This window comes from Rhinopithecus bieti, unplaced genomic scaffold (assembly GCF_001698545.2).
Source record: "Rhinopithecus bieti isolate Rb0 unplaced genomic scaffold, ASM169854v2 scaffold_2077, whole genome shotgun sequence".
In the NCBI taxonomy this organism is placed as follows: domain Eukaryota; kingdom Metazoa; phylum Chordata; class Mammalia; order Primates; family Cercopithecidae; genus Rhinopithecus; species Rhinopithecus bieti.
Genome location: NW_016803882.1, coordinates 3,501,421 through 3,518,184, shown reverse-complemented (window position 1 = coordinate 3,518,184; position 16,764 = coordinate 3,501,421). Strand labels below are relative to the sequence as shown.

The window sequence follows — 16,764 nt, the reverse complement described above, 5'->3', positions numbered from 1 at the left end:
TTTTTTTTTTTTTTTTTTTTTTTTTTTTTTTTTTTTAATACGGGCAGCATTGTGATTTGCTGTGTCTGTGTTTTACTGTTGCACATAAGCAGTCCCCGTAATATAAGAACTCAGAACAGCAGGGATTGGCTCAGAGTTTACTAAAGTCTTTCTAAAGAATTATTCTAAAGCCTGGTGTGGTGGCATGCCCCTGGAATCCCGGCTACTTGGGAGGCTGAGGTGAGAGAATCACCAGGGCCCAGGAATTCAAGGTTGTAGTGTACCATGATCATGCCGGTGAATACTCACTGCACTCCAGTCTGAGCAGCATGATGAGACCCTATCTGCAAAAAATAACAAGAATCCTTCTATGCTCTAGCCTAGTAACTGTGATTTCCTGGGCTCTTAAGGGGATAACGACAAGGGAGAAAACAAGGGAGGAAGAAATGACAGCAATCCTTCTGATTGCAAATCTGCCACGTTATACTTTGCTAGTTTTCTGGTGAATTTTCTGATCTTCTTGTCACACAATGTTAACCGAGTAAAATCAATTGTTCCAAATATAATTCCTACTAGTCTCCTCCAGTCTATCTGATTGAACTACGCAAAGTTCCACATGTAGGTCCCCTGATTTTCCACCTCTGTGCTTTTGTCTGTGTCATTTCTTCTTCCTACAATGGGGGTCCTGCATTCCTACGCATCAAAATCTCAGCTGGACCTTCCAGGGCCACATCAGGTGCCAAATGCTTCACCAAGCCTCTCCTGATCATGTAGCTGGAGCTGCTCTCATGTGCCTAAATTCTGACAGCCCTGAGTACGTCTCTCATGAGAGTTCCTTCAGTATGTCTCATCTCTCAACCTAGAACGTACACTTTGGAGAGTGGAGTTATAATGTCAACTTCTTGCTAGTCTCATGGAGCATACATCAGGCTATGCTTTGTCCTCAGACATTATTGGATAAATGTGCTAATGAATGAAGAAAATATTTGGATGTTTGATTAAGTAAATATTAGGTTCTTGCTGAGTAAGCAGAACCTAATATTCCCATGGCTGGTTGGAGGAAAGGAAAAGGCCATAATGAGAGGGCACAGACCATCAGAGGTGGTTCAGACCAGGAACAGTGACGGTCAAACCAACATCGGGGCTGAAAAATTAACTTTGCAGCCGAGAACAGTGGCTCATGCCTATAATCCCAGCACTTTGGGAGGTCGAGGTAGGCAGATCAGGAGGTCAGGAGTTCGAGACCAGCCTAGCCAACGTAGTGAAACCCTGTCTCTACTAAAAATACAAAAATTAGCCGCGTGTGGTGGCACGCATCTGTAGTCCAAGCTACACAGGAGGCTGAGGTGGGAGAATTACTTGAACTCGGGAGGCAGAGGTTGCAGTGAGCCGAGACCACACCACTGCACTCCAGCCTGAGTGACAGAGTGAGACTTGGTCTAAAAAAAAAAAAAAAAAAAAAAGGTAACTTCCCCAGTCATGACCCAATGATGTCAACAGGTAAACCTGAGGTAACAAAGCAATGTGTTCCACATTCAAATAAATTTGGAAAATATTAGGTGAAATAAAGACAGGCTTTTCATTATCTTTATTCTCACAGGATTTCTCAGGGTCTTGAATACCCTGATGTACTGTGACTCCCTGAAAGGGGATCTATTATTTATTTTCTCTCAAACTTAATTGACCATGGAATCCTTTTCATTCACAAGGCGTATCTGTTAATGTTTTCTGAAAATAATGGTCCACAGAAAAAAGTTGACAAAAAACGGACGTAATTTAACAGTTTTATCTATCTATGGAATGGGGACACCACCAAGGGCCATTTAAAGAATATTCACACATTAACCAGAGACATTATTCATAGGAAAGTTTCCCCAAAGTATATCCCTATAAGCCAAAATGGGCCATTTTGATGACAAATATCTTTGCAAATAGATATGTCTTAACAATAAAATATGACAACTTTTAAAATTATCAAAATAAACCAATATTAGAATATCACCCAATGTCAGGTTGCATTAACTTTTAGGCTGAATTTTGGAGTATTCAAATATCATATGATTTTTAAAATGGATTGTCAGCTATTTATCTACTTTGTTCATACATGACAAGTTTCCTTCATGATGGGTATCTTTGAAAAATAGTGCGAAAAAATTGGATGAGTACAGTAAGATTTTCCAGCCCAACATTTAGCATAGTTTGCTGGAAGAATTTTCATATATAACCATGAAACCACTAGCAATAATAGAAAAATTATGAACAATATCAGGGTGGGGCATTAATATCTTGATTTTCAACGCCACAGAAAGAGTTAAATTTCTAAAGTAAGAAAACAGTAGCTTTTCTTAAGTCCCCAAATGCTGAGATGAGATTACAACAACATCCCAAGAATGTACAACTCCAAGATTATTACAACACCCTCAAGAACAACCCTTCTTTCCTATTTATACAGATCTAGGAACAATCCTGTTTGTATGTAAAGACTCCTTTCCTGACCCAATGCGATTAACATTTTAACTATTGAACTAGATGGCACTATAAGAAACATGGTAATCATATTTACAGTTAACATAATCTTAAAGGGATGTCTTAAAATCAAACTTCTCCTAATAGGCCTTGGCATTGTTTCCTGGAATACTATTCCTAGTAATGTAATCAAATGTTAGGCTTTAAAAGAAAGAAGAGATTTAAAAAAATTGTTCTATGTTAAAATAAATGTTGCATTAAAAAAAGTTAAAGAAGTCTCTTTACAACAATGCATCTCAGTAGTTTTTTGCAAATCTGTACTCTGAATTTCTAAGGCAGGTATGACATGTGGCCATGGAATCTTTTCTGTGGAGAACACCCTTGGGAATCCTAGGACAGAACATCAATGGGCCAAGACTAAGATTCAATCTGATCGAGATAAGCATCACAAGTGCATTCACGTTCGAAAATTGGTGACATAAATACAAGAGGAGATATCCCTCGACTACAATATACGCAGAAATAAGGATTTCTAATTAGCCACATGCTTTATTATTAACCCATTTTAAAACTCTTTTAAAAGAAAGAACAAAAAAATCCTTAGGTACTCTTTAGCCAAATTTATATTAAGGCAGAGCATCAATCAAATTGGATAAAAGCCCCAATACATTCCTCATTGGCTGGATCATATCTAGAATGCTGAATTATACTTTAGATACACTTTGGAATGATATTTGCTGGGAAAAAAAACATAATTAAAGGACTTTAGAAGAGGGTGATCAGAATTGAATAGGGCCTAGAAATCTTATCACTAGAGAGGATTATGTTAAAGAAACAGAGGTCCCACTGGCAGACAACTATGAATGAAATATAAGTAGCTATTTAAATATATTTCCTGGATGCATATGGAAAAGGAAATTATTTGGGATTGCTAACTCTTACAGGAAAACTAAGTCTTAGAGGAAAAAGGAAATATGTGTTGAATGATATTACATAGAATAACTTTTCTGAGCATTCAAAAATGTATAGGGTGTCTTGTGAAAGAGTTAGGTTTTCTCTTTGGAAAGATTCAAGTCTGGATAGCCACCTGCCAAGCACATTCTCACAAGAATATCTCTATGCAGAGAAAGATTAAATTAGATCAGTGGTTTCAACTATTTTTTACAACAAAATCCTGTTTTAAAATGAAAGCTTAAATCAGAACCTCATATTCAAAAATATCACAAAGAAAGTGTTCCAGGTCAGAGGGCCTGGTAATCCTTTTTGCAATTCAATAGAAATTTAGGACTCTACAGGGACATCACTGGAAAACCACTGACGTCAACGAGCATAAAGACCCCTCTGAATTCTAATGATACATTTAACTATGGGATTTGTCCAGCTTTGTGTCCTAGAGTAGGGACAGAATGTAGTAAGAGTGTAGAATGAGCCAAATCTTCCTTGAAAATTATATATTGCAAAAAGATTTGGCGCTTTGATAAGTATGGCTACAACAGTCTTCTTTTTCTCTTTTCTGTAAGATACCATATACTGTCTATAAGAAGGAAATTAGCTTGGAAAGACTACCCGATTCCCTTATAGTCATAAATATAACTTTTTGCTCTTTAATTGATGAGTTTTCTGCGGATCTGGAGGAAGGTTGGTGTTTCAATGGATTTTATTTTCTAAAATATTAAATGAGTTAATTCGTGGAAAGTGTTTAAAATAGTTTTTGCAATATAGTGACTTCCTAATAAGTGTTAGCTATTATGATAGTAATTACATTCTATATTCCTGAAATATTTGGATTTTCATAAGCATGCATTACTTTTAGAATGAGAAAAAACAGTACAGTGCAAAAATAAATTAATGCGAAGTAATTTGAAGATAAAAAGTTCTGAATATTAATTTCCTTTTCATTTTTTTTAATATCAGAAAGCACACTGTGTTTTTTAGTGAGTGCTCGCTTACAAGGTGAATTCAAGGTTTCATTAGCTATTACTTAGTTTAATTTTAGCTTGATTCTTCTACCATAGTTACAGGCTAAGGAAACTTAATTACACATAGGGAAGAACTCTTCTGTTTATATAGTTTTGGTTCCCTGACCCCTAAGAAATTACACAGACAGTGTTTGTGTGTGTGTGTGTCCAACACTGCTTCAGATAGTGTAAAACTGATCATCGTGAAAAGGACGAAGAAGTGAAAGAGGAAATTATGAGTTTTTTTTTTTTTTTTTTTTTAAAGTATAGAGACCGGGTCTTGCTTTGTTTCCCAGGCTGGTCTTAAACTCCTGCACTCAAGAGATCCTCAGTAGCTGGGACTGTAGGTATACACCACTGTGCTTGGCTAAAAGAGGGGCTTCTTAAACAACAGAACCAGCCACTGTACCACGTGCCTCACATAAACCATATGGAATGCCACTGAGGAGTCCCATTTTCTACATGAGAACATTGAGATTTCATTATATATAAAGTTCAACTGATCTGCTAGAGTTGCTCAGCTAAGATGAGAAAAAAATGCACATAAACTTTTTCCATTATAAAGTCAAAAAAGGCAATCACTAAAAATAGAAGAAATAATTTGTAATGTTTTCAACGTGAATAAAACAATGAGAGCCAATTTTAAACAAAATTAAAATATGTAAGAGCTGAGGCAAAATTAAGGGTGTCCAAAAGTGTGTGAAACATACAAATAACAGGAAGTCAGCCTTTAACAAAGCTAAGAAAGAATAGGTAAATGAGGTCAATCTGACAGTCCTCACATATGAATCTGTCACACGCCAAGCTTTTTAACCAGTTTTCTTGATCAAAATCATCCACCAGTCAAAGAAAACAAGAACAAAGAGATAAGCAGACATATAACATGAGGGCAATTTCCATTTCTTTTAATTGGCCCCACACATGGGTTAGCGAAAGAAAACAAAGGGTCAGATGGGAATTCAAAAATCATACAAAGAACATATAGGAATGTAGTTTTTAGTAGGGCCATGAGCAAAAGAAGGGTAAGATTTTACAAAATAATAGAAGTTGCATATTGCTGTGAAACTGTTCCATTAAACACCAAGGGATTAAAAGGATATTTTGGCTGCTATGCACAATCTAGATTATAAAAAGTGTGAAAAAGAATTCAAGACTAAGGATTGGAAAAGAGTCAATGTATTTAAATAAAGAGAATCCCAGAAAAATCTTACACTTCAAACTAAACTTCACCTCTGCTTGGTTGATCATAGCCTAAGAAAAAGTTTAAGTCAAATAACCAACTAACCACTGCAGAACACTAATAGTCTGAATATCTTAGTAATTAAAAATTAATAGTAATATATAAATGAATCTGAAAATAAGAGTCTTTTAATTAAAGCCATTATCCTAAGCATGCCAGAGCTCTATGTTCTGACTTCTGACTTTATGTAGCAAAATCACAAATATCTGCTGAAAAAACACAAGAGTTAGAGTCAAGTTTAACTATTCATTACCACTATGATCTACAGGAAGAAACTTAGCTTCCTTCATTTTCAGGATATTAATGTTTTAAATGGGTATAACAATAATTATATTCATTCTACTTATATTTACAGGACAAATTGAAATAATAGAATATCTTGCAAATGTTAATTAAATTTAGATTCAGCTGGATCCTTTAATCTTAAAAAAAACTGACAATGCTTTTTTTAATAAAAAGACGCAATTTTAGATATGATAAAATACCCAATTCTAAAAACTGAAAAGCTGATTATCAAATAGCTGTCCACTCTATACAAAGTATGTCTTATTTTTAGATCAAATATGTTAACTGTTTTGCTGCAAATGATTCATAGTTGCATCACTTTAATACATTTTTCCCCATTTAATTCTTTCCAGCAAGACTATTGTTTAAAAGAAGTAATTTCTGACTATTGCCCTTTCTGGTATTATGGGATTTTATTAATATGTAGACAGTGCTCTTAGCTGTCTGGACCTATGAAGCCAATATGAAAACGCTTTTCTGAATACTAATGATACTTTTATATGTCATCAAAGCCATGTAACAAATTACCTCTTTAAGTATACATGTACCTTTTCTAAAGCCTATTCATTCTAGTCAGTTCACTTTTTTAAAGAATTCATTTTCTCATCTTATCTACCAAACTTCATTTGCTTCTCTCCAGGTAGCATCAGATTGAATATTTGCAGTGTGAGATGCTTTCTTCCAGATGAACTTCTCCTCCCTCCCTTCCTCCTCCCCTGCTCTAGCAGTGTTGTAACACATGATTTCCAGAATTCCCATGTTTTATATAAGACTGAACTAGATATCTCTATACAATCTTATGACCCCCGCCCCTGGATACAGAGATTATAATGCCCTATACCTCTTTAATTTCTCCACAGTCCTAGCATAAAACCTTTCATGGCACTTAAATATTACTGGTATCCTTTGACAGTCACGTAAAAATAAATGAGACATTACCCTGCATGTAGAGATAACTTCATTTCTTACTAACTTGTCTGATGAAAAGCAAACACCAAAATAGATTCCATCCAAAATCTAGGAGTATTTTTTGTCCTGTGAAACTTGTTTATAAGAATCATACTTATCTTTTCAATTCATTCATTGTATTTCCTCCTCCCCTCATGCACATATGCTGTTAAACATGAAGGTTCTCCATTTTTAAGGAAGGAACCCAAGAAACAGATTTGTACCAAATCTATTTAATCTATATAGCAAAATCACAAGTACCTGTTGAAAAGGCATGAGACTTAGAGTCAGACCTATTTCAAATCTAAGTTTAACCATTCATTACCACTATGATCTACAGGAAGAAACTTAACTTCCTTCTTCCTCAGCATATTACATTTTTTAATGGGTATAACAATAATGAACTCAGCTCTCACTGAGTCTCTTACTAGTTATATGAATTGAGGCAAAGCAGAACACGTTTTTGACGCTCAATTTCCTAATCTGCAAAATAAGATAGTCACCATGTGCTGCTGAACTGCTACATATTGGAATAATGTAAAAAATAAGTAATATTAGGTATAAAAATGCCATGTCTCTTTACAGTATTATATTTTGTATCTTTGAAGTACCAACTGCTGCAGAAAGTGATACAATACACTTTCTTTTTTTTTTTTTTTGAGACGGAGGTCTTCTTCTAGTCGCCAGGGCTGGAGTGCAGTGGCCGACCTCAGCTCACTGCAAGCTCCGCCTCCTGGGTTACGCCATTCTGCCTGCCTCAGCCTCCGAAGTTAGCTGGGGACTACAGGCGCTCCGCCACCTCGCCCGGCTAGTTTTTTGTATTTTTGTAGTATGAGACGGGGGTTTCACCGATGTTAGGCCAGGATGGTCTCGAACTCCTGACCTCGTGGATCCACGCCGTCTCGCCCTCCCAAAGTGCTGGGATTACAGGGCTTGACCACCTGCGCCGCAATAAATACACTTTATTATACTTCCAAAACAACAGATCTATCTGACATGATCAATAACTAGAGTCAATATGTAGTTAATAAAGCATATAGCTTATAAAACCACAGAAACTAGAAAAAAAAAAACCTAATTACAGTTATCAGAGCAAACAAACACTTTGATAAGATTAAATTTAATTCTCACTGTAATCACTTTGCTCATGAATGTGTAACAACTTTCTGGCTAATGTCCTATAAAATCAAAGTACAGGAGAATGTTGTGTTGCTTCTGTTACCATACTTGGGGGTTCACTGGAACCCTGTGAGATGTGAGTGCAGAAAATGTCATCTTTGAGTTTGGAACCACTATTATACATGTCACATTGATTAAAGGACTCTTTAGAAGCAGAGATCCAACTGACTTATCTCTTCTCTGATTTCAAAATGTAGTTTGATATTAGAAGAAATGATTCTTAAGTAAGGAGGTAAATAAGAATGAAGAGTGTAGGTATGATAACAGAGCATCATTTTAGAGTAGATCCAGAATGCATCCACCAAGATGTTACAGGAATCACATGAAGCCCTGTCAAATATGGACCCCCTCAGGGAGAGTAGGAACATTTAAAATTCTTGCTACTTAAGATTACCTAATTTTAAAATCTGCTAGAGTGATGATGTGCTTTATCAGCAGTGTCAGTTAAAAATTCTTATTAGATGTAATTATATCATTAACCCCTTGTTAAAAAATAGTCTGAATTCAACTGGTTACATTCCAATTCTTTCCATAAATCTAAGTATTTACTGAGCTTTATAATGAAGTTGTGATTTTAGTTGTGTAAGGCACTGGTACTCTACATTATTATATGCATTTGTCTTATTTTAAAGAAATTGCTTTTTTTTTTTGCTTTTTTTTGTTTTTTTGAGACGGAGTCTTGCTCTGTTGCCCAGGTTGGAGGGCAGTGGCATGCTCTTGGCTCACTGCAACGTATGCCTCCCAGGTTCAAGTGATTCTCCTGCCTCAGCCTCCCAAGTAGCTGGGATTACAGGCACCCACCACACCTGGCTGGCTACTTTTTGTGTTTTTCGTAGAGACAGGGTTTCACCATGTTGGCCAGGCTGGTCTCAAACTCCTGACCTCAGGAGATCTGCCCTCCTCGGCCTCCCAAAGCGTTGGGATTATAGACATGAGCCACTGTGCCTGGCCAAGAAATTGAATTTTAGGATCTATTACTATGACAGCATCTACCACTAATGCACTCTTCCTTCTTCCCTTCCATCTCTTCTTAGTTCCCATAGTTCTTTCTCCATCCATCCTTTCTTTTCTTTATCAACAAGCTGTAAGAACCAGAAACTCAGAATTCTTGCCTATGTGATAAGATTATTTTTTGTCATTATATAATGAAACAGCTTTTCACTTATTATCTATCGTGTTTCTGATAGTAAACTCACTTATTAGGGCCTAAATAATGTTTATATGTTATATCACCTTATTGCTGGGGGCAGTCTCTACTATTTTATGGATGATACTTACCCTGGCTTTTTTTGTATCTTGATGTTTTGTGGTTTGTTTTTTCGATTCAATTCATTCCCATTCTTGAACCACTTGAATCTGAGAGAGGAGTATTCAGAACTGGTTTCACATCGAAGGACTAGTTTGGAACCTGCAGCCGACTCCTGACTTTTCATCTCTTTCAATCGGGGAGGCAAGGCTAAAAGAAGAAAAGAGAAGGAAAAACAATTCTGATCACCAGGCAATCTTTCAAAGAGAAACATTTAATTCTGAGTTAGCCTGATCAAGGCACCATTCCAAAGTTTTATTAACAGAGAGAAAACAATTTCAAAATGGATGAGCAAAATGGATCTCATCTTGGAGAACAATAAAATGCCCAAATAAATTATACTCAGAAGAAAAGAGAACCTAGATTAGAAAATTATTCCTTAAAAAAATTCTAGATATTTACTTCTTCAAGCTTATATTCTCTGATGCCATTAAGAATCCTGAACATTGGTAATTTCAAAGAACCAAAAGCCTGTGTTAAAGGAGCATATGTAGGCTGGGCGCGATGGCTCACACCTGTAATCCCCCAACTTCGGGAGGCTGAGACAGGAGGATCACTTGAGCTCAGAGTTTGGAGGCCAGTTTGGGCAATGTGGTGAAACCCCATCTCTATGAAAATACAAAAATTAGCGTGGCATGTGGCATGTACCTGTAGTCCCAGCTACCTGAGAGGCTTAGGTGGGAGGACCACCTGAGCCCAGAAGGTCAATGCTGCAGTGAGCTGTGATCCCACCACTGCACTTCAGCCTGAGCAACAGAGTAAGATTCTATTTCAAAAAAAATTAAAAAACATAAAAATAAAAGGAGAATATGTAACCGGGCCATTATTTTTAAAGCGTGTTCACATCCCAAATCACAGTGTATCACAGTTCTGTGAATAGGCGCAGGAAGCATCACATCCATTTTTAAAATCGGGAAGTTTAATTTCAGAGATAAGTAAGTGGCTGACTTTATCCATGGTTACAAAGTTTGTGGGTACTCAGAGCTAGGGCTCATTGCACTATCCTGTCATCAGAGAGGACCAAAGAACACAGAAAACCCATCAATCTTAACAATGGCCCCTTTCTTCAGGACAGAAACTCTCTGATGCTACCACTCTTTGACTGGACCTACACAGTTGCTATCCCAAACACAATGAATGGACCATTCCAGATGACCACTACTCACATCAAATTCTCTCTTTGATCGGATTTAGTGCATGTAAACAGTCTCAATAGAGACTGTGAGTACTTAAATTATGCATTAACTTGGAGAATACATTAAACACCTACATACCATTCTTATTTTAAGCAAGATGGCTTAAAAATATCTACTGAAATACTTACAGATAAAATGTTATAATATCTGAGATTTGCTTCAAGATAATATGGTGGTGGGGAATGGATAGACATAAAAGGTGAAAAACAATTACCAAGAACCTGATAACTGTGGAAGCGGTTAATACGGACATGTGGTGGTGTGTTATGCAATTCCATATAGTATGTCTAATTCTGTTTATCATAGCCATTTGTTAAAAGCATAGATGAATACATTTTCCTCTGCACACATAATTTCACTTAATAAGTATCAAACATCACAGAACCCGAGAATTCAACAACTCTCAGTTTCCTCTGAGTCTCAGAAAAACCAGCTACAAAATCTACTTCTGCTCCAGTTCAGGAATGTTAAACAGGAACTCCCAGAAAACAAACCCAGGCAAATGAGTCTGTACCTCCCTGATGCAGTACCTACTTATTCACTGGGTAAGGGGCTCAAGACTCCAAGGACAGTAATCAGGGTCACCCAACCATGAACAGGAAATGGAGTACCTTTCCTACTCAGGGAACTCTATTTGTTTTTCTACGATTCTGCCCTTGCAAGTAAATCCAAAAAATGTCAAGAATTAACACATGAAGTTTCTAATAAATTTCAGAAAAAAATCATTTGAACACTATGATTTCTTAGCAGTACCCCTACAGTTACATATTCCCCTTTTTATTTATTTGGTGGCTGGGAGATGAGGTGGAGAAGCAGGCATTTAATGTAGCACACACTCTGACAAATTAGAAAACTTATTTTAGCTGTTCTTAGCCCCCTGATACCTGATGATTTTGTCTGGTTCTTTTTTTTTTTTTTTTTTGACAGCTTGAAAATATTTTTTTCTGAAAAGCTTTCATAGAAGTCTTTTAAAATGTGGTTCATGAATCTCTGTTTTGCAGGTTTTAAAACAGACTAAATTCTCATGTATCTGAAATAGTGTCTACATATTTCTGTTAACTCCTTAAGATCATTTTTAACTTTGTGAGCCTGGTGATGGGATTGATTGATTGATTGATTGATCGATTGATTGACTGAGACAGGATCTTGCTCGGTTGCACAGGCTGGAGTGCAGTGGCATGATCATGGCTCACTGCAACCTCCACCTATTGGGCTCAAGCGACCCTCCTACCTCAGCCTCCTGAGTAACTGGAACCAGAAGTGCATGCCACCATGCCTGGCTGATTGTTGTATTTTTTGTAGAGACAGAGTTTTGCCATGTTAGCCAGGCTGGTCTCCACATCTGGACTCAAACAATTCGCCTGTCTTGGCCTCCCAGAATGTTGGGATTACAGGTGTGAGCCAAAGGCCTGGTGAAGGGTTTTAAAGAAACAAATCTGCTGGTGCTAAATGATACCAAAAAAACTGGTTTACATATTTTAAGAAAAATACATTGCCTCATTAATTTATGTGTAAACTGAAATAACTAGTTTGAATTCTTCACCCCTCTTCATTTTACATTTAACTTGGGAACACACCAGAACTTCCAAGGTTTATTCCCTTGCCTGTAAGCAAAATGCCTTATACATGAATTTTCTTGTCTCTGCTGCCCCTGAGACAGCAAGACTAACGCCCTCCTCTTCCTCTTCCTTCTCAGCCTACTCAACATGAAGATGACAGGGATGAAGACCTTTATAATGATCCACTTTCACCTGATGAATAGTAAATATATTTTCTCTTCCTTGTAATATTTTCTTCATGTTACTGTATTATAAGAATACTATATATAACACATATAAGATAAAAATATTTATTAATCAACTGTTTGTGTTATCGATAAGACTTCCAGTCAACAGTAGGCTATTAGTAGTTAAGTTTGGGGGGGTCAAAAGTTATACTTAAGTTTTTGACCACACAGGAGATTGGCATCCCTAATGCCTGCATTGTCTCAGTGTCAACTGTACTTCAGATACCTTCTCTTTAAGGACCATGTTCCCCCACTTACCACTCCATATATTTGCTTATCAATATAGTCTGAACATAAATCTATGGAGACGTTGTTTTCTTCCACTTTGATAAACATTTTATCACAAAATCAGTTTGTCTCTCTCTTTCCCTCTTTTGTCTCATTCCCTCTTTTCTTGTGTCTCTCTAGTTCATCTCTCCTTCCTCTTCACCGTCTGTTTTCATTAGTTTATTTCTTATTTCTGTATTAGGTGTCTTGATTTCAAACATGAGCAAACAATACAAATTCAAAATGAGAGATATTCTACAAAACACCTGAAATAGGCTTTAAAATCAATGTCATAAATAACAAAAAAGACTGTGAATGTGATCTAGATTAAAGGAGACTAAAGAGACATGGCAAGTCAATGCAATGTGGAGCTACTGATTGGATCCTTCTCCAAGGGAAAAACAGCTATATAGGATATTATTGGGACTACTGGGGAAATCTGAATAAAAATATTGTATCAAAGTTAAATTTCTCAAGTGGGAGCACTGCATTGTGGTTATGCAAAGGAATCTCCTTGTTCTTAGACAATATCTGCTTAAGAATTTAGGGGTGAAATGTCATGATGTCTTCAACTAAACTTTAGACAGTTTAGCAAATAGAAATACATTTATACATATACACACTAACACATACATAGAGGAAAATAAAACTGGCAGCCTTGGTCTGTCTCTGATTTTCTGCCTTTCTCATCTGATCTTTCTGCCATTAGATAAAAGACCTAGGCTTCATTAAGTAGGCACGTGTGTGTGTGTGTCTGTGTGCATTAGTCTGTTCTTTTTTCAACTTTTATTTTAGATGCAGGGGGTACATGCACAGATTTCTGTATGGGTAAATTGAGTGTTGCAGGGGTTTGCTGCATAGATGACTTTGTTGCCCAAGTAACAAGCATAGTACGCAATTGGTAGTTTTTCAGTCATCACATTCCTCTCACTCTACACTCTCAAGGAGGTTCTGGTGTCTATGGTTTGCTTCTTTATGTTCACGTCATTAAGTATTTCTAAAGTCTTGGTTAATTTGCAGTTATGAAAGAAATTCTTGTAATTATTGGAGTTAATAATTTATAAGTTAAATTTAATAATGGTATAATTTAAATTCATTTAAATCACTTAAATTCTGCCAGCAGTATTGCACTGAAATGTTCATATGGTTCATCCTCACAATTGTGACTTCAAGGGCTCCAACCCCACTAGGTCTTTTGATGGAAGGAAACCAATTGCTCATTGGGCAGGTCAACATTTCTCCTTTCCTTTGGGGTCCATACGCAGAGTGGTACATCCCTTGTCTTATGAGATGATCTACAATGCAATGAGGCAACGACCTTCAGATCCAAGGTCCTTCTTAGCTAAAATATCCCCTCCTAAGCTGACCCTGATGTACGAACATTTCTCGATGTTTGGAGTTCAAGAATACCTCTAGTGACCAGCCTGAATTTCTCTCTCTTGCACATAGTTCCAAATCCATCCGATGTGGAAAAGCTCATGGCTACTCTAACTTTGCATCCCTAGAAGTCCAGGTGTAATAATGTGCCTGCTGCGTCCTTCTGGGGTAACTATGACATGAGGATATCCAGCTTTTCAGAAAACAGTTCTCTTAAGTTGGTAACTCAAAATCCTCCATAGCATAAGTGAAGAAACACATCTGTGTACTACCAACAGAGCTGCACAATTGTATCCTTGACCTATGGGTATCCTGCTGTCAGTGGTACCTTCTAGACAAGGACTACACAAAGTTTCTCACTCACTCAGGGTAGAACCCAACTTCAAGTATCAAGGACACAGGGCAATAATTTTAAACCTTTTTTTTTTTAATCTTTGTGGATATTATTTGAAACTTTCTGTCTTCCAGGACTATTGGAATAGCCCTGAATATTTCACAGATTCTTACAAAAATGCAAACTAATATTTGAGTCCATGTGGTTTGTGTGATTTTTTTCATCCTTCCATAATAAGTCAATTTTCAACAGAGTAAATTTTCTTTTGTCATAGATTATATAAATAGCTATCTGTTAATAGAATTCATTTTCATGTTTCTCAGGCATATGCTTTACTCACATGAAACAATCTCATTTATTTCACTGAAATAAAACCTATTCACCAAGTATCTTCCAATACCTAGTAATAACTTTATAAGGCCAATGGTAGTTCCTAAACTTGGGGTCAATTCTTGTTAACTGAGTACTCGAATTTTAAAAGTGCAAAAAAATTTTACTTGTCTTGCAAGTCTTATCTACGCATAAAAGATCTGTTAATAAAAAATTGGTTGAAGGCAAGCTCAAGGCTAAGTTAGTGCTTCAAATGCAGGAGGTGTTCCGAGTATTTGGTCTACCGCAGTTCATAATTTTGCTTTCTATGTGTTTCTAGAGGGGTGGTAGTTCCACACCCTGAAACAATTTAATAACAGAGCAAGTTTTAAGCAGTCTATGCCTAAATCTATTTCAAACTTGCTAGACATTAATATAAACATATCCACACCCTTAGAAATGCATCAACAGAGGCAGACAGTCAAGTGCAAAGAACAGCCTTTTAAAACAGACATGCAAATGCCATCAGACCAATGCCACACATTTCACAGGCACTTCTTTTGAATACTTCTTTTTTACAGGCTTTAAGTATTTTCAAAGATTTTAAAAGATCACAAATATACTCTTCTGACTCTAACTCAAAACATGCAGGTATACGAGGTATACTTCTAAAGTCTACTTTTGTGATCTGCTTTTCCTATTTGCTATGTCACACGATTTAGGAAAAAACTTATTGTGGTAATCCAAAAAGACTTATATTTCATATTCTGACCACCACAAAAACTCAATGCGACATGTTCATTTATTCCAATAATTTAATGGGTGAATAAATACTTGTGGTAAGGGCAAAATAAATTTCCAAAAAAAAAAACCTCATTCATCTAAGCAATCCTCTTGTTTTAATCATCGACTGTGCCCTTATTTTTCAAATATTATCCATGCAGCTATATCAAATATTGTACTGTATTGTTAAGAACAGGAAACAAATTTTAGCATGTGTATGCTACAGAGATAATGCTGATGGCATGTGACACTAGATAAGTTGTTATTTCTGGTCTCTGGAGGATCTGACAATGCAAAGTTAGCTCCTATCTTTACTCTCCACGTTTGGGCAGCTAATCTGAACAGCCTCAACACATTGAACAAATTACACAGGAAATCTGCAAAATATTATCAAGTAACAGTGAGCTTTCAGCTATGATCCCAGTGAAGTCTTCCCTGCATAAATGTGTAAAAAGCCCACCATCATACATGTGCAGATCCCACAGTGACAACTGGTGACTGACAATTATGTTAGCTAATGAAAGCCACACGAACATCATTAATCAATCCTCTATGCAGGCTGTCCTTTTGTTAATAGTCATGTTAGAAGTAGATAAATTACTATGGAGAGTCTCCAAAACTCCCCCGATCATATTTCTCCCTCTTTGGACTAACTCACAAAGTTGATTACAGTCCTGCAACAGAGTGGATAAACTTTGTGCTCTTCATCTGGTCTTCTCTTCCGAGCTGCACTCACAAATTTGGCTATAAAAGGGAAAGTTTGCCTTATCAGATGAAAATGTGTAAATACAGCTGTGTAAAAGGCAGCACAGTCTAGTGGTAATGGTATTTTGAATGCACCTAGGTTTTAATGCTCTGCTGCTGATGCAGTGGGTGATGTTGAGTTATATCCCGAATCACCCAACAAGACCATTATTTGTTGCCACCTGTGGTGATGTTGTGCTCACCCTGCCCTGTGTTCTAGATGAATCAGGCTTCAGACAGAATGTTCTTGATTCAAGTTAAATAGAGTTCCCTGTGAGCTGAAATGGAGTTACGATTTGTCCCTGCTTATTGAGGAAGGAGGATGGCACCTTCATTTGAAATAAATGTTGCCATAAAATTCAGAATTTTGTTATAAAATATTCTCAAGCTGACTCTGTCTACCACTGGCAGCAAACTAAATCCAACCAGCAAACACGCTGGGAATAGGCTTCAAAGTAGGACTAAGATGGCTGGACTCTGGAAACTCCATTCTAGCAGTTCCATGTCCAACTTCTTATATAATACAACGATGTGTATATGAACTACCGAATAATTTATTTGCAAGCATACTGAATGGCCTCACATCACATGCATAGAATGTGTCATT

General features: G+C 36.7%; 1 protein-coding gene across 5 annotated transcripts in view; it reads right to left on the bottom strand.

Moving 5' to 3' along the window:
* The window catches only part of NRG1 (neuregulin 1), a 222,628-nt gene that overhangs the window by 167,420 nt on the left and 38,444 nt on the right, over positions 1 to 16,764 (bottom strand). For all 5 annotated transcript variants that reach the window (XM_017857320.1, XM_017857327.1, XM_017857348.1 and 2 more), the window contains exon 2: positions 9,334 to 9,511. In XM_017857320.1, coding sequence (XP_017712809.1) covers positions 9,334 to 9,511 — 178 coding nt within the window. The remainder of the gene's footprint in view (positions 1 to 9,333; positions 9,512 to 16,764) is intronic.